This window comes from Ambystoma mexicanum, chromosome 3q (assembly GCF_040938575.1).
Source record: "Ambystoma mexicanum isolate Mex_15411 chromosome 3q, UKY_AmexF1_1, whole genome shotgun sequence".
NCBI lineage: Eukaryota > Metazoa > Chordata > Amphibia > Caudata > Ambystomatidae > Ambystoma > Ambystoma mexicanum.
The window spans coordinates 1,229,274,964-1,229,302,294 of record NC_090926.1 but is presented as its reverse complement, the minus strand read 5'-3'; the positions used below and the strand labels follow the sequence as shown (position 1 = coordinate 1,229,302,294).

The window sequence follows — 27,331 nt, the reverse complement described above, 5'->3', positions numbered from 1 at the left end:
ATTGATAAAGTTGGCTAATTTGCCATACAGCGCACAATGCACACGTCTTAAACTTGATTTGTTTTCCCACCGGCAGCCAGTGAAGAGCACGCAAGACCGGTGTTGCAATCTCTGGTCCATTTTTAGTAATGGGATTTGGCATTTTCGTCCTATGCCATCTGGTTGTGCTCTTTGGACCGTTGGCTTTACTGCTGGCATGTACTTTTCAGGCATGCCGTTGTCCTTCAGTCACACGCGCTGGGATCTTTTTGTGGTGGTATCCCAGGCTCACAGCCAGTCGCTTAAGGTCCTTGCTGTTGCCGGTCAATTATCAGAATTCCCAAAGTGTGGAATGCCCCAAACATCTCCTCCAGTATTTCCGCCACAGGTGAAATCCTCATAACCGGGCATCTTTAATCAATGTTCCAGATGACATTTTGAAGGGTGGAGGGGGGTCCGGGGGGATATTTTACTTCCTATTGTTTAAAGTTGGGAGCAAAATTATTTTGTAGTAAGTAAAAAAGTAAGTGGCATTTCCAATGTGAGTATTTAATAAGTGTGTAGAAATGTTTCAACTGTAAAGCAGAAATGTTTTGTATTCATACACATTAAAATATATATTTTTACCTCTTCAGAAAATGTAGTAATAGTAGTTTCCTTTCCTGGCAAATGCATTGACTGCATGAATGAAAGCAGGGGGACAGGCTCCTAGTTTTTTTTACTGCCCATTTTTCTTTTATTTTTAGTCAGTAAAAGGGGCAATACACCCCTCATCTGTGGGGCTGTCTTTGATATTCCTCGATCACGAATGGTACATGGGACACCTGAAGGGAGCATCTTTGTGCTACATGTGGTCTCCCGGTTCAGTGAGTGGAGTGGTTGTGGGAGGGGGGGGGAGGGTAGCTATGCGCTGTCCATTCTCTTCCGCTAGGTCATCCTGTATGCTATGGGAACCAAGGTCGGACCCTGAGCTGGCGCTTTCTGCTGCATATTCCTTGATGGCCCTCGTGAGCTGTGTTGACTTCATCTTTCCGTGGGCTTCTTGAGACTGAGAGTACAGATCTTCTAGGAGTGCTCCAGCTGACATGCCAGTTAGGTCTAGTTCTGACATCCACTTCCGGAAGCGGCAGTGTCCTTGTTCCGTCATTTCTTGATTTTTTTCATGTAATATATGACTGTTTCAATCCTCGAGTCCTCACGGAACTCCATAATGTGAGTATGCAGTGCACTGAAAAGCTATCTTCTGCATGAAAGGCAAACTTTAACTTGTTGCCATTTGTGATGAATCATTGTCTTTGCATTTGCCCCAGATGTGTCACAATTCTTCTTTATTAACCGTCTCAAGTACTCACAGTTAATGTCCCAGCTGTATGTATGACCGCACCAGTTAACATTGGAAGCCTGAAGTAGCTCCTGGCAGCTGTTGGTTTCAAGCTCCTAGAAGCAGGAGCTAAATAGCTCCCAGAAATGTCGAGCCCTGCCCATTGGCAATGCACCTTAATCTCCTACTATTCCACTAACCAGACCCGGCTATAGAGCTCTAACCATGAACCTCGCCCCTGTCCCTCAGCACACTTTGCTACTCTAGTGTGGATCTTTGCTAACATGCAACAGCTGTTTCGATGGGCCGCAGTCAGTGCGCTTTGCCCACATATCTCTGCCAGTGCACCCCAATCCTGTCCTGCTGTCCCCTGAACTCTTCCAGGGGAAAGTTAATGGCCAGAGGTCCCACCGTAACACACTAGGGTATAGTTTGACATGTGCACATGTTGCAACACCAAACCTCACTCGTGCATCTTTTTTTTTTATATAGTGTGTTATAGTTATAAAACAAACTTTTACACTTACACATTCAAATTCAAGTTAACATATTACAGTAAAAGGAACTCTACAATTCTTTAGCTTCCAATTACATAAAAACAAATCAGAAAAATCAGATCGACAGACATAATGAAACATAGAGATGGAAAAACTAAACATTTAAAACAAGCTAGTTCTCATAATAGTTTGTTTTACACAAATAATTCCAACTAACCAACACAGTAGACACCAAAATCGAAATGTTAATAACACGTCTAATCAACGTCTTATAAGAGCAAAGATGTTTTCATTCTCAAAGTTTTACTACACATGGGGCCTCATTACAACCCTGGCGTTGGACCATGGTGCTACTAGCACCATGGTCCATGCCGGATTCCGCCATGGTGGATGGCGGATTTACCACCCCATTCCAAGGTTGGCGGGGCGGTAAATCCCCATTCACCATGGCCCCTTCCCATTTTTGGCCCATAGGGCTCAATGGGAATGGGGAAGGCGCTAATTACGGCACCGTAAATTACGGTGCCGTAATTAGCACCAAGGTCGCTTAGCGCCTTTGACTTTAACGCCTGCAAAAAGCAGGCGTTAAAGTGGGAATCTGGCGTTAAGGGTTTAACAGCGCCGCAGCCTTTTACTGCGCCGTTAACCCCTTAACGCCAGGGTTGTAATGAGGCACATGGTGTTCAAATTACGTAATTTTCATAACCCTTCATTTGCTGCATAAGTTCATTTTCAATTTTAATTAATAATCTTGCCAAGGCACACATAAAGGCGATGTGGGGATTAGTCATACATTTCAGTTTGATGCAATAAAGGAACTCCCAGGCTTGCTGTCCAAGCCTTTGGCCAACAGACTTAAAATAGAAATGTCCTTCAAGTCACCTAGCCTCTTTGTTTCATACCTTTTTGTAGAAGGAAAGGTATTGTGCATTTTTCATCTTTACCCGACACATGCTGAGTTACTGTTTAACCCAGTGTTTAACAACTCCCTTTCAGGTGGCCGCCCGTAGGGGCAGCATTGAGACTTTCTGTGCAAGTTTAACTTCTCCTCTCTGTGAGGGGTCAGTAATGTGAGGCTTATAACTGTGTTTAGTTTTATCAAGGTTTGACATTTTATTTTAAACAAAAACAGTAAATAATCCCTAACTAAACCTACTCTACAGGGGGTGGGAGGGGTTCTATACCTAGCATAGGATCTAAGGGAAAACCTCTTAGCATACACAACTCACACTAAACAACATAAACATTCAAAGCAAGATGATGTTGGGAAGGGAGAAAACCTACCCCCCCCCCCAGGTGCTTTAGGGTGAGGCGAGCCCCATTGGAAGATCTCTAATAGCCCAGAGGGGAGTCCTAAAGGTCCCCACACGATCATAATATTATACGTAATTAGTACTACCCTATTCTTTCTAAACATAGGAACACCCATGGTCTCGTTACAGGTCGATAGGAATTGAATAAAACCAACCAATGCTTTACATACATTTGTGAGTATTGGTCCCCAAATGTCTGAGTGGCTCTTGAATATAGCTGGACCAGGGCTTTTATATCTGGCCTGGGCGTCATTGTAGAACTAGCCTCTTTCAATAAGGGGTAAAATGCTGTGTACTGACAATGGAATCCTCAAGACTGGGGTGTTGAAATGCCTCCATTTAGGTACTCTCTGCCTCGTTCGTTGAGAGATGCAACCCATCAGAAACGGGGACTTGGCCTTCTACAGTAGTTAGATGCTTCCTGATTCCACGTTTAGGCAGGCACTACTTTCCTTGAGGTAGCCTAGTGAGTCTCCTGCAGTCACACACTCTCCAGACGACCTTGTAGCACTCATCCACACGCCAGCTCGATATGGGTAGCCAGAAGGGACTTGGACACCCCTACCCACCTTCATATTGGCTAAAATGCACACACACATTCTAAACTCCTGACAAATTTCCCATACCTTGAGGGCGTTCACCTACAGCGCTTTGAGACCATACTAATGGGAACAGGCACTATACAAGTTGGAAATTACATTGCATAACTTGTATGTAATGTTTCGTCTAATTTGAGTCTAATGCCCTGAAGTTGAGCCATATGTTAAGGCCTTCCGGGGTGCCACCTTTGCCCATTACACGACCAAGCAATCGGATGTTTTCTTTTGTTGCTAGTGTAAGTCATGGTGCTGTTTCATGGGTAACGTAAATAAAAGCTGGTTAATTAACGGATTCCTGGTCCGAGATGATGATGACGACGCCAACGTTCCCTTCCGTAGATTGCATAAGGCTAAGCGAGCAAATCGTGCGCTCCTCATAGCCCCATTTTATTAAAAGTCTTTTGATTGCTTGTGGCCATCACATCTATAAGATTAGAGCATCCACCTGCACAGTGTCTCCCCAACCTCACGACTGCTGTGGTGGGCAGCGGTCCCAGATCGCCGCATCCAGGATGTTATCCAGATTTCCCCCGCCGACCTTCCCCTAATCGATAATGCTTGCAGGCCTATGAGCCAGTGGTGGGAATGGAAAGGAGGATCCCACAAGGGCTTCGGTGGGGGTGGAGTTTGGAGGAGGGGCGACTTCTGAAGAGGCGGAGCTTTGGACTCCACTCAAATGTTCAAAATAATAGTATTAAAACAGTGTAACTTTTTTCATGCTACTTCTTTCCAAACTCCACACTGTACATCACTTCCATTTTAAATCACTTCCATGGCAGTGGTGCACCCGATATACTGTTGTTGGTAATGCAGGGATTTTTGGTCTATTGAGGAATCCATAGACATGCTCTACAGTAGAAGGCTACCAGGGTAGCCCCGCAGGTTGAGATACCATTGCTGAGATGTTATATATTAAAAACGGGTTTATTAATCGTATGACTTTTTGCAATTCCTTTTAAAACACAAGTGCGATAGTCTTCATCTGTAGTGAAAATCAAAAGTTGGCACCCATGAACCCAGTTTAATTTCCTAATAACTGCTGTCAGCACAACAGAAGCATTTATTTGTGATGTAAGCAGTTCGACAAGCATATAACATCTTTATTATTATAACCTGTGATGAAACACAAAGGAAGGGGCACAGAAATCACCAGTGATAGTCATGGCCCTTTGATAACCGTCGAGCCCCTTTCAGGACAGAAGAAAGAAACGGGGCGAGCAAATGGGACCTGCAAACGCGAGAATGATCAGTGACAGGAGCACCGAGCAGATTATATCACTGAGCTGCCTGCTTCCCTCAGTGAAGCATTGTTAGGGCTGAGGCAGGCCGGGCCCGAGATCTAGTGAGACATCTGATGCCAGATCTCGGACCGGCAAGAGCCAGCCCATTGACTAGCGCTGCTGTAAGACTAGACCTTTCTCTGGCCGGTGCATTTGATGGAATAACTGCAAATTGAAGAAAGCACGACCTGCCTGTGAGGCCTTTTGTTAGCCCACGGGACCACCGTGATCAGGCCTTGCTCACTGTACGTGAAATAAGACACAGGACGTGCACTCTCGCGCCTAGGCACGCCCACTTTATTTTATAGGATGCACGCAACAGCGAACATTGCTGTCGCGCTCACGTGACACCATCACACTCCTTTTTTATTACAAAATTTAAACAAAGCCATTAGGCACAAACTGCTGTCAACACATGAACACGTGACGGGCCCAACGTGGGCAATATAGGGGAAGCTCAACTTGTCTTCACGTGTTGCCCATTATGTAACTTTTGAACCAGACGGGACTGTGGCGGCCTTCTCCTCAGAGGGAGCGCTCTTCTGCCGCTGCCTCTCCCCTTTCTCTGTCACGGTCGCCTGGTGCAAGTTCTGGATACCCATCACCTTCTTCTGGGGGTGTTAGGAACCGGTGCTGTTCCATCCACACACAAAGCAAGAACACGTTAGGACACCCAGTCAGGAATGACATACGCTCCTAATTCCTGCGCCGTTCGCCGTTCCTGTGGAAGTACAGATTGCCATGGCGACGGTCTGTGCTTCCTCGCTCGCGGCAGTTACCCGAAAGCAGATCAACAGCCGATCGCCGTAGTGTGCAGAGATGCACACAGAACGGTTAAAACACGCCCCCTTACCCCGGCGGGCGCTTCGGGTTGAAGTTCTGACCCGCTCTTGCTTCGCTACCTGTTTACTCCTTTCCCTTCCCCTTTTGTCTCCTTCCGACCCCTTCGTTTGATTTCTTAGTCTGCACCTTCCGAACTACTGACAGAACCTGGATTGCTACACGGACTTCCTTCTGCCTCAAATTTGTATCATTGGTTTGCCCGCAAGTTGCCAGGACTCGGATCGTGCTTCAGTCTTCCTTCTGCCTCATGTGTGTATCCTTGGTTTGCCCGCAAGTTGCCAGGACTTGGATTGCATACCAGACCTCTTTTGCCACACGTATTGTATTTTACCTTGCCCGCACGTTACCAGATACGGACTGAAACGTACTGCAAGTGGCTGCATTTCAACGACTTCTGTATTTAGCTAGCACAAGGTCTAGACTAGAGACACTTGCTGCCAGGTGCTCTTATTAGGCGTCCTCGTGCCGGCGGGGTAGGTGTTCAGAATTGGCCTGGAATTAGGCGTCCTCGTTCCATCGGGGATAGGTTCTGGCAACTTACCTCCATCACCTTGAACTACCTGCTCACAGAAGACTACAGCTACTGTTGGCGAAAGCACCTCATCCTCTCTTCTCAGGTATTGTGATTGACTACTGTATCCTTGCATCCTAGTGTTTATTTTGCTCTCCGTGGCCTCTCATACCTTGGGTTGTCCTTTCTCAGATTCCGCACTGGGGCCTTGGGGATCATGGGGACCATGGGGACCTGTAACATCGCCTAGACTGACCTATTTTTCTGGATATCTTCAGGTTGGTCCTCATACACAGAGAGCGGGGAGGGCACAGTATTCGTATCAGAGGTACTGACCTGTTGTCTTCTGTTCTTACAGCCGGAGAGTCCTGGGCATGTCTCCTCTTCCGACTGTTAGATCTCTCTGTCTGTATTGTTAAACAGCAGAGAGGTACAACAGTAGGAAGAATTCTTCGGCTACTGCTTCAGTTTCCTGGACCTTGTCCCCCACCTCGTGGTACGTTTCCCGTAGAGTGGGTTGTGACAGGGGGTTGTTCTCTTTCCACAGTCCGAGCCGGGGAGGCTTCTCTTCGTTGTTCTCTCTGCTTCTCTACACCTCCAATCTTCCGAAAGAAACTGGAGTTCCTTGTCACCGCTCCTTTCTGATCAGCAGCGGTCACCATGGAGCCTTTTACTTTGGTTACCCCCATGGGAGTATGTTCATAATTAAGGGACAGTTTTCCTTCAGGATGGTGGTTCCTCACCAGAACAGTGTCACCCGCCTCAATGTCCGGTGGTCTAAGGCGACACCTGACATTTTCTCCCTCGTTGTTTGCCAGTCGATCCTCGGATGTCCTGTGGTCATCGATAATGCCTGGCAGTCGGCTTTCCATCTCTGGAATGAGCTCTTGTGGGCATCGGTTGAAAAGGGCATCAGCTGGAGGTACCCCCGTGGATTGGTGAGGGGTGGTTCGGTATTCCCTCAGGAACTGGTATAGGATTCTTTTCAGTTCTCCTCCCTGACCTTGGGTTATTCAGAACACTTTGTTGAGCGTTCGAATGAAGCGCTCAGCCTCACCATTTGCCCTCGGCCAATCAGGCGCCACTTTCCTATGCACTATACCGCAGTCTGCCATGAACTCTGCAAAGTTTCCTCCCTGAAATGGCGAGCCATTATCGGAGCATATCACTAGTAGGAACCCATGGGTGGCAAACACCTTTTCCATCATTGGGATGATCTGTTTGCAGGATGTTGACTCTACCAGCTCTACCTCCGGGTATCTTGACCACTGGTCGATCATTACGAGAAAGTACATAACTCTTCCTGTCGACCCGAAGTCCACATGTAATGTGTCCCATGGGGTGTTGCTTCTGGCCATGGACTCAATACCTGGCTCCTGATTTACAGGGGCTGTTGCCTGGCACCAGACACACCTGCCGACGTACTCAACTACCCTTGTCTCGAGAACTGGGAACTACACTTTGGGGCATTACCTCACCTTAGTTTTCACCATGCCTTGGTGGCCCCAGTGTGCCAGTTCCTCCACTCTCTCTACTAGTGTCCTTGGAACTACTATCTGGTGGCCACGTAGCAGCACTCATCTCCGGTCACAGAGAGTTCATGTCGGACTCGCCACAGCTGTTCAAGGTCTCGTTGAGTCTCCCAGCTTCTGCGATTGGTACTGGACAGCACCGACCTCCACTCGCCACTGAACATTGCCTCTTGCATTAGTCAAAAACACTCATCCTCTTTCTAGGTCTCTGCTACCTGCTCCAGCGTAAGGGCCACAGGCTTTGCCGCGTCTACCACCAAGTGGACATGCTCTTCACTGTCCACTGTTGTGGTCACTTCCTGGTCACTGCAGTTCCTGGGATGTCGCGACAAGTAGTCCACAGGATTGTAGGTTCCTAGCCTGTCGTTTAGTTTGACTCCATACTCCATGAGAGCTAGCATCCACAGCTCTATCCTGGGGAGTGGTTTGGATGAGGATCCCACCAGGATGGGGATCAATGGCTTGTGATCAGTAATTACTGTGACAGGTTTTCCCAGAATGTAGATGCGGAAGTATCGGAAACCCCACAAAACTGCTAGCGGCTCTCTCTCAATCTGTGAGTATCTTTGTTCTGTGGCGGTAAGCGCCTTGCTGACATAGGCGATCGGCTTCATTTTCTCTTGGGTGTCTGGCTGGAGGATCACTGCCCCTAGTCCGACCGGACTGGCATCCACAATGATTTCAGACTCTTTTCCTGGATCAAAGAAGGCCATTGTTTCATCTCCCATGAGCGACTTCTTGATAGTGTCGAAAGCCTTTTGTTCAGCTTCCACCCACTCACAGGCGGTGTCTTTCCTGGTTAGGGTCCGGAGACCCTCTGAGAGGGTTGCCAGATTCGGAATGAATCTTTTGCAATAGGTCACCATGCCTAGGAAACTCCTTATCTCCGAGATGTTTTCTGGAGGTTTCGCCTCCTGAATGTCTCTGACCTTTTGTGGATTCGGGGAGATCCCGTTGGCATGAAAGACGAAACCAAAAAATGTGATATTGTCTTTAAGGAATTCACACTTTTCACGGTGCAGTGTCAACCCTAGACTTCTAATCCTCTCCAGCGTCTTCTCCAGGCGAGTCATATGTTCAGTTTCTGATGTGGCATAGACCAAGATGTCATTGCTTATGTTTATCACACCCTCCAGGCGAGCCAGAGCTCCCCTGATGACATTTTCAAAAACCTTGGCCGCCGAGGCGACACCGAAGCTCAGTCGCTTGTATTGATATAACCCATGATGAGTTGTGAAAGTCATTGGGCCTCATGACAACCCTAGTGGAAGACCATGGTGCTATTAGCACCATGGTCCATGCCGGTAAGTTACCGACTCCGCCATGGAGAAAGGGGGAATTACCACCCCATTACAAGGTTGGCAGGGTGGTAATTCCCCCTTCCTCCATGGCCCTTCCCCATTCCCATTTTTGCCCCATAGGTAAATAGGTTAATAGGTTTGCGACACCGTAATTAGCACCAAGGTCCCTTTGCGGGTCCCTACTTTAACGGCTGGTCTACACCAGCCGTTAAGTTCGGGTCCCGCAAAGGGACCTCGTAATTAGGCGCTAATAGGTTAACGGCGCCGCAGCCTTTTATGGCACCGTTAATCCATTAGCACCTGGGTCGTAATGAGGCCCATTATGTAGCGCGAGTCCGGGTGTAGTTCTAACTGGTGGTACCCGGACAGCAGATCAAGTTTGGTCAACACCTTTGCCCCTTGTAGCTCCCTCACCATGTCATCCAGTGTCAGCGTGATATGTCGCTTATGTTTGATGGCTAGGTTTGGCAGCCTCATATCCACACAGATGAGGACAGATCCTGGTTGTTTCGGTTTGGCTGCTACCACGATGGGGGACACCCACGGGGCGGGGACTTCTATTCTCTCAATTATGTCTAGGTCAACCAAGTATTGTAGTTCCTTCTCCACTTGTTCTCTCAGGTGGAATGGTATGCGCCGGTGTTTCAGTGCCGTTGGGTGCACCGTTTCATCAATGTGTAATTTAATGGGCTCGCCCTTGAGCTTTCCGACTCTTCTGAACACTTCGGTGAACCTCGCCAAGATTTTGTTGATGTCCTCCACGTACAAGTTGAGCGCAAAATGTACAATCCCCAGCGCTTCCGAGGCAGCACAGCTCAAGAGGGAGTGTGTGCTGATGTCTGTCCCAAAGAATTTTGCTCGGATCACTTAGTCTTCGTGGGCCACCTGAGCCACAAACGTGCCCCTGAGGGGCAGTGGTTGGGTCCCTCCAAACGAAAATATGTTGGCGTGTGCCTTCTTTAGCGCTAGAGGCCCTGGGAGTGACTCATAGTGGCGGGTCGCTAGGATGCACACTGATGCACCTGTGTCCACAAGCACCAGAGTCAATGTTCACATACCGTCACTGTGCACGTGGTTGTCTTCTTTTCTTTTTGAAGGTGTCAATGCTCGAAATGAAGAAGACCTCTTCCTCCTCTTCCTTTTCTTCCTCTTCTTTAGCTATTTCCAGACCCTGCATCTCCTGTTCAACCACTGCCACTTGTCTTTGTTGCCGAGGCATGTCATTGGTCATTCTGCTCAGCCCTCTGGGAATGGCAACTGGAGCAGCGGCCAGGCACATTCTCGCAAAGTGCCCTGCTGCTCCACAGCGCCCACACACTCTCCCTTTTGCCAGACAGTCACTTGCATGTGGGAGATCATAGCCACATTTGGGGCATGGCTGCGGCATCTTGGCTCTCCTCAGGGGCCCTCTGGGTCTTGATGGGCCGACGTTCGATTACCACCCAATCGCACAGGTGTCTTCCCCTTTCAAAGACTTGACCGCAGCGTCCATTTTAGTGGCACGGCTGTCTGCAAGTTCGTAGGACCTCCCAATCTCGAGGATGCGAGTTAGCATCAGTCCTGGCTCGCGGAGAACTTGTCTGTGTAGTTTTCCTAAACTGCACCCCTGCAGCAGTTGGTTGCAGAACATGACCTTTTCCTTCTCCCATTGGCACATGCCCGCTAATTGACGGAGCCTTCCACAAAATTGATCGAGAGATTCATCGTCCCTCTGCTTTTTGCTGCACCTGACAAATCTTTCAAAATCTTAATTCGCCAGCGGCATAAAATGTTCCTTGAGACAGTCTTTCACAGCCTGGTATGAGTTATCGGCAGGAATAAGAGATTTTAAAATGCGATGCACTTCGGACCCAGCTGCGTAGAAGAGTGTCGCCACTTTGGCTTCATCGTCTGTCTCCCCTGTTGCTTTAAGTACATGTCGAGTTTTTCAACCCACAGCAGACATTTTGGCACCAGCTTCGAGGGGGTTCTCGATGTGTCAAACTCAGGCATCGGGGCCAATGTGCCTTGATGACGGGGCGTTCTTCTCCCTTGAGGGGCCTCTTCTGCACCTTGGACAGCATAATCGGCGTCATTCATGAAACAGATCACACAGGCTGAAATCTGCTTCTTCCAATAGACCGCCGTGGTGGTGCAATCGCACAGACACCCTCGCAAGGGACGTCGTGTAACCCTCAGGGTGTATCTCTGGGGTAACATGGTCTTTTCCCAGGTTCCCACCTCAGGATGATAAATGGTGTCCTCATAGGAGGAGATCCTTTCTCTCTTGAGAAAAAGAAGAAAACATTTTTGTTTAAGAAAACATTTTTTTTTGTGAAAGGGAGGGCCACACTGGCCCCCTTTATGGCCCCTGTGGCCTTCTTAGGAAGTTCTACCCTCATGGGCTCCAAAAATGTACCTTATTGCACACAAGCACTTCACATGTGGAGCCCTAGCATAGGCTTCGCAAAATGGCGGTGGAAACGTCCCCGCGAGGGATAATGCTCCTGGCAGACGTCGGAACCGATGCAAAATAAATTGTTGGATGGTTAATAACCTGGGCATTTGTCCATTAGTTAGGCCATGTGTATCACCCATTTCTCATTCTTGCCAGTCCCTTTCCTTTCCCCTCTAGTAAGGTGTTGAATGAGACATTTTCTTTTGGTTTGGCGTAACAAGGCCGTGGATTTATTTTCACATATATACAATAACAGCAAACAGATCTTGAAAATCGTTCCAAAGATGTAGCGACTGCTCCTTGTCCTGCTTCCCCCTTTTTATCCCTGTCCATTGCAGGCCTAACACCCCCAAGACCTTTGAGTCTGAGAACCGCCTGCCCCTGCAGGTATTTGCGGACTGGGGGAGCGCCGTTTGTTGGGGGTAAGCTGAGCCCCAATTGCTACCGCCAGACACCCCCGCCGTTTAGGCTCCCAGGAGGCGCTGTCCAGAATGGGCGAAGCCCCTTCCGGTTTAGCAATGGCTCATTCGGAGTCTTTCTCTTCTCATTGGTCGCCACAACACTGCCACGCCAAAGGTGGGTTACCGCCCACCGTGGCTCCCTCCTTTCCTATTTTGTCGCTCTAGAAGTTCTGTGTACACCTTGCTGCCCAGTGCCAGTCCTTCTATCCTTCTTTGACCAGGGGTGTCACCTTTACTGGTCGTGCCTGATCTGGCGGTACTTCAGTCCCCTTCCACCTTTCCGTTCTCCTTTTACCTGCACAACCGGGTCCTTTTTCTAACACTGCTTTGAGGCCAACTGCCTCCCCTTTCTTCCAACCATCTCCTTTGTAGACACGACTCTCTCAACCCTCCATGCCTGATACCCCCCTGCCCCTGCAGGTGTTTTGGGCTGAGAGAGCGCAATTTGTTCGGGGAAGCGGAGCCCTCGTTGCCACCACCAGACGCCCCTGCCGTTTTTAGGCTCCCAAGCGGCGCTGGTCTGACTCCGTTCCTTGCCTTGTCCAACCATCTCCCTCGTGGACACCACTCTCTCAACCCCCGTGGCTGATACCCCCCTGCAGGTGTTTTTGGGCTGAGAGAGTGCCACTGGTTTGAGGAAGCGGAGCCATCGTGGCCACCACCAGACGCCCCTGCCGTGTGTAGGGGAGGATTGGTCCAAAAGTCCCCCCTTGCCTACATCTCTTCCCCAGGTGAGGCCCATGGCTCATCGGGCGTCCCCTCATTACCACCAGGGCCCAGGTGGTGGAGGGCTCACCTGCTGAAGACATTGCCCAAACGTATTGAATTTAGCTAGGCCCCAGAAACCATTTTGTCTAATAAAGATGGTGTGAGCTCGGCGCACTGTAGCGCGGCCCCCACCTTTGGAGAGTTTCAATTATCCCTGTGGCCGCAGCTCCCTGGCAGATCCGCTGTAAGCCCGTTCCCACGACCAAGACGGACATGAGCTAGTGTAAGATACCAACACTGTAACATTTCACCTTCCGCAGTGCATCACTGCTCCCAGCATGACCCGGCCAGCGAAGCCTGGGTGAAAAAGAGAACTGTAAAATGGCCCTCGGATAAAAGCAAAAGTTCCCAAATACTAATGCCAAAACTACTTGCAATGCGCGCATTTTCTCCACAAAACTTCTTCTATTAAGGAAACCTGTAAAATGTATAAATATGGTAGAATGCATGTTTACATGACATTAGCAATGAAGCACCCACACCACTGCAGTTGTGTGCAAATAATAAAAAGCGTTCCGGGGGAATATTCGTTATGTGTATCATTGAAAAGCTTACACCCCACGGTCCCGCGCCATAACCGAACTTATGCTGCTAGAGTGCAAGGAAAGACAAATGTAACCATACAGAGGGCTCATGCGAAGGACGCGCGAGAATGCACCCTTCATGTGTGTATGTCTAAGCCCCTTATGTGCCACTACCGTCACGTACGGTGGCGAGTCGTTTTCCATGTGCTCCACCAACCTCACTACTACCTCACTTACTGCAAATGTATTTGCATATAACTAAATGTTGTAGTTGTTAAAACATAGTGTACAAATAATGTGCTCAGACTGGCTATATTTGAGAGACATTTAGCAAAGTTAAAATGTATGTTTTGGAATGATTCAAATGAGTATTGTATAGTATTCGAATGTTTATGATGCTTTCACCTAAAATCGGCAACACACGAGGAAGATACCTTTGTGAATATGTGCAAGGCCATTCCCCCTCCCTCCCTGCAAAGCCTGCCAAACAAGAGAGCAGAGGCCCGCGCCGCGCTGCTCCACCTCCCCCAACTAGGCTGGAGCCGCTTCAAAGATTTGTAGTCCCCTCTGCAGCACCCAAGGCCACGGCCCGCCACCTGCATTATTTACAGCCCAGCAGTAAACCTCCGCCTGAATACACAAATCCAGAGGCGCCCTCTCTTAAACCCCACAACCCACCGGATCACCTTAGGCTTATGGCCCCTGTACAATTAGGACACCCAATACTATGGCAACATACAGCAGCACATTCATAACGACTTCTAACAAGACAGAAAGACATGTACCGCCTGTCCCATGCCCTGAGACCTAGCCCCACGACCTATGGTACCCGGTCAACAGGACACTGGTAACCATGTACTGATGAATCGCCATCAAACCCCTCTCAAGGTGCATTCCTCCTGTGTTGCATTAACCTGTAGAATAACCTATTGGAAGATTTACTGAAGAAGATAATATTGCAATAACTGAATGACTGCGGTGTGCATGGCCTAGGGCAAAGAAGTCAGGGAAAGACCTTCATCTCTGACACTGGCCACAGTGGCACAACAACACCGCCCGGATGAACCCAGCTGACCCGCCAGGCCCAGCCCAACCCACGAGGCTGACCAGTGACGTCCTCTGGCCAAGACCAACCACATCACAGCAGCACCTATAGCTAGTGGTCGCCACCCAATCCCATTGAACTTGTGCCCCCTATAGTATGTAGGTTCTGATGACGTTTTTTGTAAATATATACGCCTGTCTTTGCTATTGTCAGACAGAGCGCTCTCGGAGTTTGCAGAGTTCTTTGCATGCCCTATTCTGATTGATAAACTCCCATTTACGCTCACCCGCACTTTGTCTTGGCCTTATTCCCATCCTGGGAGAGTCCTTCATTGTCTCTCATTGAGGGGAGGATCGTGCTGGTTGGGGACGCTTGCCTTCACGTGTTAGGCTCCCAAGAAGCGCTGGTCAAACTCCCTTCCTTGCTTTGTCTGCTTGGGGCTCCGCCTTAACCCGGGCGGGCCTGCTCTGGGGAATACATCAGCCCCTACCACCTTTAATCAGCCTCCGCACACCACTCTGCCCCTGGCATTCCTCATGAGTAAGTGGAGTCTAAACACGAGGCTACTGTACCCACTGACTTGTATTCCGCATCGAAACTTATCCCACCTTTTGCTTCATACTACCAGTGTTATATTGTTCCACTTAACTGACCCACGTGCACAATTCCCAATAAATTGCGTCGTGTAATAGTATCCTTCGTGGCCACCTCTGCAGCCCAGAGGGTAGCCTGAGCCCTCTCCCCCGCTTTGGTGCCCTTGCAACTACCAGGCCATGCAGTGATAAGGTACCCCACCATGCCCCAACTGGACAACCTGCCTGGTAGGGTATGCCCTCTTGTGCATCCACCTCGGTGGATCAGCAACTGACCTGAGTGCCCCAGCAACCTTCACCCCCCGGCCAATTCAGGTATGCCCCATAACGAGAACCCTAGTTCTGCTCAGATATGGTAGCCCATAGGGGTATCCATCTACCTCTGTGTCCTTATTACCTCCCCGGGTGTGGGTGGAGCGAAGGGGGGGGCGGGCCCTGAAAGCCAAAGCACTAACCGCACTAATTGAATTCCATTGGTATCTGCTATGATGCGTCTTTTATAACATGCTTAATACCCAGAAGTTTCACCGAGCGTATTCGGTGCCTGCATCCGTGCTGTTCCGTCTCCTCTCGCTCAAAAGGTGATAATGTCGCCGCCGAGCCCAGGCCCCTTACCGCTACAATGTGCCCCAATCAATTGTGAAGTGCGTTCCTAAACCTAGGAACCCTGATAACCTGCCCGTGTCCTATACTTGCCACTTTCGAGAATCGGGAGGCCAAGAACGGTAGTTGAGGTGTCCTGCTACCCACCCCTGTTCCCATACTGGCAGGGCAATGTGCTACCCTCACCTGCCCCCATACTGGCAGGGCAATGTGAGGATCGACCCTCCTTCCAGATGTCAAGAGATTCCGAGTATTGGTGCCTTGCCTATCTACACCCGAGTGATCTGGGAGCGCAGTTTGTCCAATTAGCCTTGCGCTACAACGCTGAATTCCCCCCCCCCAGCAGACCATCCCCAAGCCCCGCTTACCTTAGGCCCACTGCGGGCCCAACCTGCACTCTGCTCTTCACCCCTCCTTAGTTAAGAAATGCGGCTACCAACGGAAACCGCACCATCGGCTCGCAGCAATGAATACTTTGCAGTCCCCGTGGGTACCATCTATTACACAAACATGCCCCTTAAGTTCCCTGTCCTGGGCCTATCCAGCCCATAGGGGACGATGTGCAGGCCCTCCCAAGCTCTTAATCAGCCGTAGAACAACAGTAAAGAAGGGGAGAACCCCCAATGTTCCGAACCATCAAAAAGGGGGATATGTTCTGCCGCTACCGTTCCAGCCGGATGGGTGATATTAAAATCCCCACAACCCGAGGCTTTCGCTACCCATTTTTTCCCATTGCCTCATATGGTTGGAGTTGCCCGCCACTGTTGTTTACCAATACACTTCTTAAGCCCCTGCTGCAAACCATGGCGCAATAAACCGTACAACTCAATCATAGCTACCCCCCTTGTTTACCAAAGCCTGCTAACTGCTTCCCCAGGGCGATTATTAATTCCCGGGAGCCCATGCCCCGCTGACTGTAACCAAGACCCCATTATATGTCCCATCACACGGGTCTTTGCATCTGAAATAAATACACCAATCTTTTCACCCCATCTCCCCATGCAACCTTCTCTGCCACCTTGGTGAACCAGAGTTGTCAGCAAGCTGCCCTTATTTGTCCCCCACCACCAATGTGGAATCACGCCCCTCTCCTCATGTTACTGCGGTGAGTAGATCCACTTTCGAAAAACGAGCCTTGGACGCACAGCGCCCCACACCGTGAACTCTCACCAGTAAGGATTCCCGAAGCAAAGGCATCCTGGCTGGAGTTTGCCGCCCCGCAATCAAAATTTAGCAGTAGAAAACCGTACACTGGGCCGACCAGAGAAAATGCAATAGTCTAACAATAGGACCAAGAAACAAGGGGCGGTGCCGCGTCCTACAGGATTTAAACCCCACCGCTTGCCACAAATTAAGACTTCCATCCATTAACAGCGCTCAATCGACCTTCGAATCTTAGTAAAAGGCTCCCTTGAAACCCAAACAGCAGTGTACCCTCCATTTTTATTTATTTATTTATTTATTTATTTATTTATTTATTTTTCTTCAAAGCACCTCGCCAATATGAAAATAAAGAGCATGAGGGCCATCGGCACCAACGCGACTGAACCATATAACATATCCTCCATCCACACTATCGACCTGCTAAATCGATGCCCGATCATGGCTCCCACGCGGTTTGCCAGCCGTGTGCACGCAATGGCAAAATTGCCCTCTGTGGTAAACTTGCCTTGTTATGCGCGCGCGCATAACCCACTGAGGTTATGCCCAAAACACCATGCTTGCAAAAATGGAGGTCCCTACAACCACTTTCCTTGTTGTGAGCCCGCTACTCTTGTTAATCCCCAGCGAAATGGACATGAGAAAATGCTGACATTTACAAGCAAAATGAGGCGCGGCCCGTGCGGGTCATGAACAATACCGGCCCCATGGAAGCGTGGCAACTACAAACCATAGTCTCACAAGCCTGTGTGAATTGTATAACCGCCATCAATCAAAACATGCGGCGCAGCGGCCATGGCGAGCCCCAAATACCTCACCAACCAATGGTCGCGCGGAGCCAAGGCCATGAATCAATCCAAAGCAAGAAACACTCAAAGGCAACGTCTACCATACCAAACATGTGGCGCCAGGGCCATTGGTAAAAACCTATCGCCAGCAACACTCCCTTGCCACTTGTATCATAATGCACACGCGGCGCCAAGACCATAAACACCTAAGGCCCTAATTAACCTCAACCCCAGAAACCCTTAACTGCAGTGTGTACCATAATGAACGTGTGGCACCGAGCCATGGCTAAAATGTTCCTACGTCCGTTGCCGAGACATCGAAATACCTCGATGTAAACCAAACCTTTTTACTGCATGCTGCCAAGGCGGCATTCAAGGCCCACGTTGTGCACTCAAGTATAAACCCATTCCACACCAGAGTTCACTCATAAGGCCCATTGTCCGCAAGCCATTCTCTTTAAAATGTTTGTGCAAGATGTAAAACTGCATTTCACGGACATATGTACTGCGCGATTACAACATGTGTCTAGGGATCGGATATGCTCCTGGCCCGCCTCCAACAACAGTAGCTGCATCACCGCGAAACACACCCAGATCGCTATTTACATTACTCATCCCTTGCGCCGCCTGTTGCACCTCCCTTCATCCCGAGCCCATTGCGGTCCATGTCCTTTGATTCACCCCACTATCTAACGCCTGCGTACTGCAAAACATGTTAACATCCCCCATTCAATAGACCTTTAGGCCTTCCCCTGACGCCCACTCATAGGGATAAGCTAACATGGTTACATTTAAGCGGCCGCTTTCGGTAATGCGTCCCAAATCGTGATAATCCCCCCGTTCAAAACAGGTGGCATTCTGAAAAGCATTATGCTGTCGTACGTCCTGCACCGAGCTATTGCTAAAATGCCAGCACTTGCTGTTTAGTCTAGCCCGCTTAAATAACTCTGATACTGCCAACTAAACATAAGTCACAGCTAGCACTCTCCTCGCTGTGCTATCTGCCTGGCTCTCTCCCTCGCCGTTCCCCATCTCCCTAATGTGCCGTGACCTGACGCTGCTTACCCGACAGGAACCGCACCTCCATGCCGGAACACGAGGCTTCTCAACACGAACACTGGAACCTCCACGCCGGGACCCCAGACACCAGGATTTCCATCCACACGAACAAGGAGCTGAAAACGAAATCCTCTCCAAAACGAAATCCTCTCCTGGTTGACGGGCGCCCGGCTGCTGGAAGAGCTCCAAGTGCTCCTGTGCTGGGCGTCTGCTGCATATGAAGCCCTTGCCCCTCCCCTTTCCATTGTTGCCCTTCGCGGGCTTACGGTTGCGCTTGGCGCTCTTTTGGAACTCTTGCCGCCCTCTCCCCTGCCCCCGAGAGGGGCGAGAGAGCGGAAGGAGGAAGGCCCCTGCCCCGGTTATCGGGGTGCCTCCTCCATTTTCTTTCTGTATTTCCGTCGTCACCTTCACTCCCTGCCCAGTAGCGTCCTCGTCGCCAATGTGATGCCTCTTGTTAGCCCCTGGGATTTGCGTGATCAGGCCTTGCCCACCATACCTGAAATAAGACACGGGACACAGGACTGCATTCCTCGGGCTCCCGGCGCAAACTCTCTTGCCCGGGCACACCCACTTTATTTTATAGTATGTGCGCAACACCATCACACTGCCACCACCATCACACAGCCCTGTGAATTACACTGGCGTTCCTTTGCGTGCCTGTGCCTTCTTGTTCATGTCCCATCTCACGTTCAAACACTTGGCTCATGTTCGATTGCAAGAGGACCTTTGCCGGGCCCCGCTCGGGAAAGTGCCCTGTGCTGCTCCTGTTTGCACCCATTTCTAGTTAAAACACCATGCTCTGCTCAGTAAGATACAATTCATGCTTTCTTTTCACTTAACAGAGATCACCCATATCGTCTTATCTTTAAACTCACTGCCAAATCACGAGGCTTTGATTGTCCTTTACATGATGTAAACGCCGCTTCCATGCAACATCAAAAATGCTTTTTTTTTTAATGAAAGGTAACATTTTACAAGCGTGTATGCTTTTATATGAGATATGTGTACTTAAAAACTGCAAATGTTTGTTTTTATTGTTTACGTAATATATTGTGTGTGAAATGTGTTAAAAGTCAAACTTTGGCTAATGCACTTTAAATAAATAAAAAAATAAAAATAAAAAAGTTTTTATTTAAATTGGAGGCTGCCAAAAATCTATATAATGCTATAATATAGGGTCAGTTTATAAAAAAAATCAATGATAATCAACAATATTATTCAATGCAAGCTTGCCTAATAAAAAATCAAATAGATTATAAACACAAGTACCATGTTAAAGTGCATTTTCTAAGCAGCACCATGAATGAAAATTGCCATGACCATGAGTGTTTGTTGAACATGAGCTAAATAGGTACCCTTTGTATGTACGATCATTCTTTTTCTATGCACTTTGCCAATGCACTCATTCCACTGCACCACGCGATTTTGCAGCTCTGTTACTCGACCCATGGCCCGCCTTCTGCATTTACTGATAACTCCACAAGTGAGCATGGCTCATGATGTCAGAGTGGCATCAAAGGCAGCCAATGAGAACGGCCCCACACGCAGGCAGTAGCAAATGGCAACGGCCGGACTGTGGCGAGGGCGGAACCAATACCTCCTTCCCTCTCTGCAGCTGCCCCTTGACATGTATTGGCACATCATACGCGATTGCACACAAGGCGACGCGCCACTGTGCTAGAGGAGAGACTCCCCCTGAAAGAGGCAGAGTTGCCCAGGGCGGTGCTTTGACGTGACTTGGCAGACTCCGTGCTGAGTCATCGGTTTGCAGCTCTGGGCATCCTGTCCCCGCCTCTTCTCCGCCTGACTCCAACTTTCACTCACGCCAGCCAGGGTGAGCACACACTTCTTGCCCCTCGGTAGCCGCCTGGGAAGGTAGGTAGGTAGGTGTGGAGAATGGAATGCGTGGTGTGGTAAGTTGTCCAGTGTGTGCAAGGCGTGCCCTTCCCTCCCCTGTACATTAGTGACCTGCCTCCCTTTCTTATTACTTGATAACATGCCAACTTGAACTGCTTTTCTATACTCTCAACCTGCCCCCCTCTTCTCTACCACTGCCCCTCTCACCCAACTACTCCTAATACTGCATTGCTGTCCGTATGCCAAGAAATCCTGGGCCTCATTACGAGTTTGGAGGCAGCCAGCTCTTAGAAAGGGCATGGCTGCCTCCAAACGCGCGCCCGGGTTCCTTGAATGAGGAATTACCGGGTCTTCCTCATTCAGAAAACCCATTCTCATTTGAGCCCCCATTGGGCTCAATGAAAATGGGGATGGAGCTAATAATGGGCCGTTAGCAACGGGCCCGTTATTAGCTCCCTGGTCCCCTTGCGGGACCCGCAAAGGACGTCTGGTCTGACTAGACGTTCTGAGCGGGTCCCGCAAGGGAACCTCGTAAAAGGGCGAATGGGTTTACTGGCACCGGCACCATTACCGGGCCGGCACCATTACCGGCGCAGTTAAACCCATTCTGCCCACCTCGTAATGAGGCCCTATATCACTTCCCACCCTGCCCTAAACACTGCTCTCCCATGCCCTTGCTACCAATACTTTTCTCCTCAATCTGCAATGCCAACAGTTTGGGCTTTTGTGTAGGCATGGGAAAGGTACTTGCCAGGCACAACCGTAGTGGTAATAACTGGCCATTGATTGTAGCAGGTGCAACATTAAGCGAGTACCTGGGCATCTAATAACAGTGCCTGGCAAATGCCTTATACACAGACCAAAACTGTTGGCTTTGCAAATGCTAGTTTTTAACAGGGCTTCAGTGAAGGACACGCATAGTGCTCATAAATCGAGTGGCTGAAAGCAGACATGGTTAAGACATTTGTATTGCACCGGTAGCTAGTTTACAGCTCCAATTAAGTCATTTATTCTCAGAAAAATGCTTTGAAAAACACTGGCAGGCACTTCAGTGCAAAGTTTGATGATAATGCCACCTAATACCCACACTACTAATGCGTTAAGATGGTGAATTGCACATGATTTTCCAACAGAAATTGGATAACCAGAGGATTTACAGGCAATTCTGTAAATGAGCACAGAAGATATTGCAATCGGGGTGCACATTTTGCACTTGCCACTAACCATTGGCTAGTGATATTTGACTTGTGGCAGGCTAGTAGCTTGCAATTTTTTCCCATCTGTTGCAATACTTTAGAGGTCAGGTCTAACGTGACTATTTCTTGGCTTTACTAAATCCTCTCTGGCTTATCAGAAAATTGTCGAAAGTATAGAACCGCTGGACCACAGTAGAGAGATACTGGTGCCATGTCACTTAAGCAGTGCTTGATACAGTATGCCCCTGTGACGGATAACTATTTGGCAAGGGTGTACAAGCTCATGCTTTTTTTAAATTTTAATTAATTTAATAAAATGATGTGGGCAATTCCATTTTTGAAAGGGAAATCTGCTGATCAGATTCCCCTTTCACAAGCTCCACGGCAAAAGCATATTGTGTATATGTGCCTTGCTGTATCAGGATTCTGATCTGCAGCGCATGCTCTACAAGTGGCACAGTGCAGGTTTAGAGGTCACAGGTGCCCTCTTGTCAACTGCAGTGACAGCCAAGTCTCTGCAGCAAAGGAGCTACATTTAAGATATGCACCCCTGTTCCAAATTGTAATATAAGTAGCCCATGCTGGTGGCAGGGTATACTCTAAATATTAGCCATGCCTGAGTTAGGGCATAGTGCATGGCACTATTCTAATCCTTGCAGCCACATCCAATTTGATATTGCACGTCTCAGCCCTGTAGTCCCATTTTAACTGTGGACGGGTTATGTGTATTCTCCCCGGACAGGCTGGACCTTGCCCTACTAGCAGGAATCTAGCTTGGGGTGAGTCGGATTGGCTCCTTGTTCCTTTGTAAGGGCAGGTAATACCCTTTCCCAGGGAAAGCCACTTCACAGGAAGCTGGCCTGGGAACAGGAATCAAAGGGCACACTGATCCACAAAAGTCTTGGCCTCACATCAGATTGTTGCATATATAAAGGCCTTTGGTCCTATTGAGAAGGGCAGGGTTAATGTAGACAGGGAGAGCTCTGCAAAGCTGAAGTTTTCCACCATCTTGTTTCACTTTGCTTCTCCTTCCTGTCCCCTCAACATCCTTTAGCACAAAGCACTGAGAGTGATGACAGAAGAGCAAAGTCAATTTTTTTAAAGAACAGGGTTTTGACCCCTAAAGGAGGCTAGCTTTAGTCCAATCACCTATGGACTTTTTTACTTTTAAAAGAAGGGGTCTCAAACCACTTCTTTGGATCATCTTCTGAACTTCAACCTTTCAAGAACATTTCATTGGACCTCTGTTGTGAGAGTTAATCTCTCCAAAGTACCCTGCCAGAAGAGTGTCCAAGGCACAGGTGAGCTCCGTCTCCTAACCATCCCCAGGGACCATTGGGGGTGACCTGCTGCTGGGACAAGACCTGCCTCTCTGCCAGTCACAACAGTACACAGGACCTTGCTACGTTGTAGGACTTGTGGGCCACCTCTCCCTAGTTCTTGGGAGAATGAGAACAAGGACCAAAACCTATCCTGGATTTGGACTTGCAGCAACTAGAGGACCAAGACAGCCAGGAAAGCTGCGTTCCAACTGCCGAACAATTGGAGCCATGATTAGAGCCCATTCAACGCCTTTGAATCATCAGGACCCTTCGGAGCTGCTGTTGGCACGCTACCTCCTTGAACCGCCGTCCTGCATGTTTGAACCAGTTTGAAGTCGCACCGCGGTAGCCTACTGCATCATTGCTTCGGCTCGAACTACACGCTCAGCATTGCATCTGCGGCCTTCGAACCACCAGCATCTTTGCTGCCAATTGCCATCGCCAGTCGAACCGACCATGGTGGTCCATTGAGCACCGATCATCTAGCACTGCCTCGACCCAACCAAACTGCATTTCCAGTCTACAGCATCTTCGCTGTCGAACTGCTGGCCCTGATGGCACTTCTGATCCTCTGCTCCTCAGGCACTCAATCAAACCAATCCAGCGGAATAGCGCATCCAGTCTCGAGCATCTTCATTCAAACCAACGGTTGAACCGATTCACCCTTCTCAAGCATCGTGTTCAAGCCCTTGTTTATACCCAACTTGATACTGCTCCCCAACTAGCATAATGTGACTGCTCCTCCCAAACCTCTGAACTGCAACTTTAAATCAATTTGTCGTTGCCCAGGCTTAAACCTGAAGTTCATCAGTGCACCCACCATCTACGAATAGCCTCTTTGAACCACCAGCATCTTTGCTGTAGATCTTCATCAGCAGCCTGCCAGACCCTTGAGGAGCCTTCGAACCATGATCTCCGAACACCGCACTATAGTGGTTCGACTTGAACGGTTCATTCCAGTCACCAGCCACTTAACTAACGAACTGACTCTAGTGCTCCTCACGATCTGCACATCTCCCAACGGCAAAAAACTTCAGCTCGACCCCGGCTTTAGCCCCTACTCATCCTTGTACTTCTGCAGAAACCAAATCATGGGTACTTGCAGACAAGTAACAGAATAAAGCAAAGGCTCATAGACAAAGAGGCTGGTCAACGGCTGGTCTTCACCCTTCACGGTTATACCCTGAACCTGGACACCCCTAGGGAGTTTAGAAGGGATATGATATGGCATTTATAACACGTCTATACACAAGTGTTTCAAGGCGCGACGAGGCAAAGGAGGGGAATATAGGGAGGGCGGATAACGATCCTACTAGGCCAGGTGTCATTCAGACCGCGCAAGTGCGTGGGAAAAGGGGCAGGGAAAGTGCAGTACATGGCAAGATGATAATAATAAGTAAGTAGCTGCCAGCAAGTGGCAAGTGCATGAGTAAGTGCGGACATCAGGTGTCAGGGCTGGAAGGGGGACTGTTGGGATACAGAGACAGTCCCCAAGTGCGGGGGTTGCCAGGTAGGCAGTGCAGGAGTGAAACGCTGGCGGGGAGGACCTGGTCCCGAGATCAGAAGGTGTCCAGGTAGCCGGTCCAGTTTCCATTTGCATTAGGAGGTCAGCAGAGGAGGGAAGGAGAAAAAGCAGAAGCAAAGAGAAAGGTTTTGAGGAACTTCCGGAACTGGAGATGGTTCTCCTCGAGTTTAAGGGAGGCATGGAGGCTGTTCCAAAGGGAGGCACCAGCCGAAGAAAGAGATCTACCACCAACTTGTTGCTTAGAGAAGCAACTGACCCCGAGGGAGTTGGAGGCGGATGAGCGAAGAGTTTGAGAAGGGAGGTATTTCGGAAGAGAGAGTTGAAGGTATTGAGGCCCCAGACCCCAGCAGGTCTTGTGGATGATGCAGAAGGTTTTCAACGTAATCCTCGCAGCCACTGGGAGCCAGTGCAGAGATTTCAGTCGTGGAGAGATACGATCCCTGGGCTTGAGGCCAAGGACAAGTCTTGCAGTCCTGTTCTGGATAAGTTTCAGAGGTCGGAGAGTGGAAGCAGGCAGATTTAGAAAGAGGCTGTTGCAATAGTCCAGCCTAGAGAGAACCAGAGCTCTGGAAACACTGAGCTTCTGGGGGAAGGAGAAGAAAGGAAGAATACCTCTAAGGAGGTGCAGCTGGTAGTGTGACTTCTTAGAGACGTCAGAGATGTGAGGAGAGAAGGAGAGTGTGGAGTCGAAGATGACCCCAAGGTTCTTAGCCTTGCAGGTGGGAGCAGGAAGAGGGCCAAGAGAGGCCGGCCAGAGAGCTGCAGGGAAGGAGGGAGTGCATGTGCCGATGAGGAGAATCTCAGTCTTACTGGCATTAAGGGAGAGGTAATTGGCGGCTACCCACTCCTGGATAGCAGACAAACAGTCAGAGATGAGGGAGGGGGAGGAGGAAGCCGAGGGTAGCCTGAAAATGAGCTGGGTGTCATCAGCATAGCACTGAAAGTTGGGGCAGAGAGCGGTGATGCGGTGGGCGAGGAGTGCCAGGTATTGGTTGAACAGCCAGGGAGAGAGGTTAGACCCCTGGGGGACATCACAGGTAAAGAAAAAGATAGCAGAGAGGAAGGACCCAAGTTGGACCTGGGAGGGTTGGTCAGAGAGGAAAGAAGTCAGCCAAGCCAGAGCCTGACCTGTGATACACAGGTTATCACGGAGACGGTTGAGCAGGATGGCATGGTTGACCGTGTCAAAGGCAGAAGAGAGATCAAGCAAGATGAGGACACAGGGGGTGTTGGAGTCCAGGTTGGAGAGCAGGTCTTCACGGATGTTCAGGAGAGCAGTTTCCATGCTTCTAGCAGCTATGAAAGTAAACCGGTGGTCATGTAAACAACCAACAGATTCAGTGGGAGATGGCCAGTTTCTCCAGGAGCTCGCCCAGGAATGGAGTGATGGAGATTGGGCGATAGTTGGCCCTGCAGGAGGGATCGGCAGAGGGTTTCTTAAGAAGAGGATGCACAGGGGAGTGCTTCAGGGCGGATGGGAAGACTCCAGTGGCGAAGGAATGATTGCAGAAATCAGCCAGGGCAGGAGCAAGGGAGTCAATGTGGTCCTTGATAGTTTTGGTGATGATCAGGTGATGACACATGCTCTCATCACCTGATCAGTTGTCGGTCTCTTTGATATTATCCCTGGTGTTGCTGGGATGAGGCAATATCTCACTCATTGGTGCTCCCAGAGGAGCTTATAGAAAGCGAAGTTCCAGACAGAAAGTGAAGCCAAAAACCAGAAGGGATGGCAAAAGCTCTCGTCACCTGATTGCCTACTCCATCAGTGATTGGTCTTTCTGATATTATCCCTGGTGTTGCTGGGATGAGGCGATAGCTTCCTGATTGGTGTTCCCAGAGGAGCCTCTTGTGGCCTTCAGCTGATGATAGAAGCAGTTTACTTCTGCTTGGCTCATTCTGTCTCGTAGAACCCTGTTTTTTGACCCGTAGAAGTTATCTTTGTCTCTGTCGGAACTTAGCTCGTCTCAAAGGTCTTTTTATGCGCATGGCATCTTTAGGAAGCTGTTTTTGTCTTCTGCCTAGTTCTCACGTACTACTTTTTGTGCAGGATACCCCTAAAAAGACCTCCTGCTGGACACCCAACATGGCATCGGCTTGCCGGGCTCCGGCTCATCTTGACCAGACATGCATCCGTGTTTTGTACCTGACTTACTTAAAAAGCTGTATTTAAATTGGGCTTCTTTTTGATTGTCTTTGAGGACCTCATTTTGTCCATGGTGTCCCAAAAAGCTGGCTTTGTGCCCAGCCTGGTGTCTCGTGCAGTGTTGACAAGGTCTGTGTCACGGTCCCCCATTTTGCCTCTTTAGGAAGCAGTCTTTTGTTCTTTGGTGCCTTATGTCCCTAAAAGCCTGTGTTTGTAACGTGCCTTGGAGGCCATGCCTCACATGCCTGCAATTTGCATCTCTGATGAATGGTCTTAAATAGTTCAGAGCTTCCACCCCTAAAACTAGTCTGTCTCATGCCAGGCTGAAAGCCCCATGCCTACATCCAGTCTCTTTCCTAAACTTAACCTGCCTCTCCTAAAACAAGTTTCTGTTTCATGCCTAGCTCGTCCTGTCCAGTAGCTGGCAAGATGGTGACTGAAGGAGACCCGAGTGCCCTGGTGAGGGTCCTCCACCTGATGATTCTGTCCTTCTCCTGGGGCATGCAGCTCTGGATGACCTTTATAGCAGGTAAGCAGCTAAGGTGCTGTGGATGCCCATGTATACATTTCTCATTTCCATAAAAAAGCATTCAGGTGCCAGCGGTGAACCGGTTAAAAACTTTATAGTGCAAGGTCTGCATGCATGCATGCATCACTCTGTACGCCTTCA

General features: G+C 49.3%; 1 protein-coding gene across 4 annotated transcripts in view; it reads left to right on the top strand.

The window, feature by feature from the left end:
• The first annotated feature begins 5,475 nt into the window (after window positions 1-5,475).
• Window positions 5,476-27,331, top strand: part of TMEM205 (transmembrane protein 205) — a 98,223-nt gene continuing 76,367 nt past the window's right edge. The window contains exons 1-2 of one of the 4 annotated variants that reach the window (XM_069604154.1): window positions 5,476-6,449; window positions 27,066-27,190. In XM_069604154.1, the coding sequence (XP_069460255.1) occupies window positions 27,091-27,190 (100 nt within the window). In that variant the 5' untranslated portion in view covers window positions 5,476-6,449; window positions 27,066-27,090. Of the gene's footprint in view, window positions 6,450-20,206; window positions 20,495-27,065; window positions 27,191-27,331 lie in introns of those variants that run through there. The other 3 variants (XM_069604151.1, XM_069604153.1, XM_069604152.1) reach the window with 3 other exon arrangements.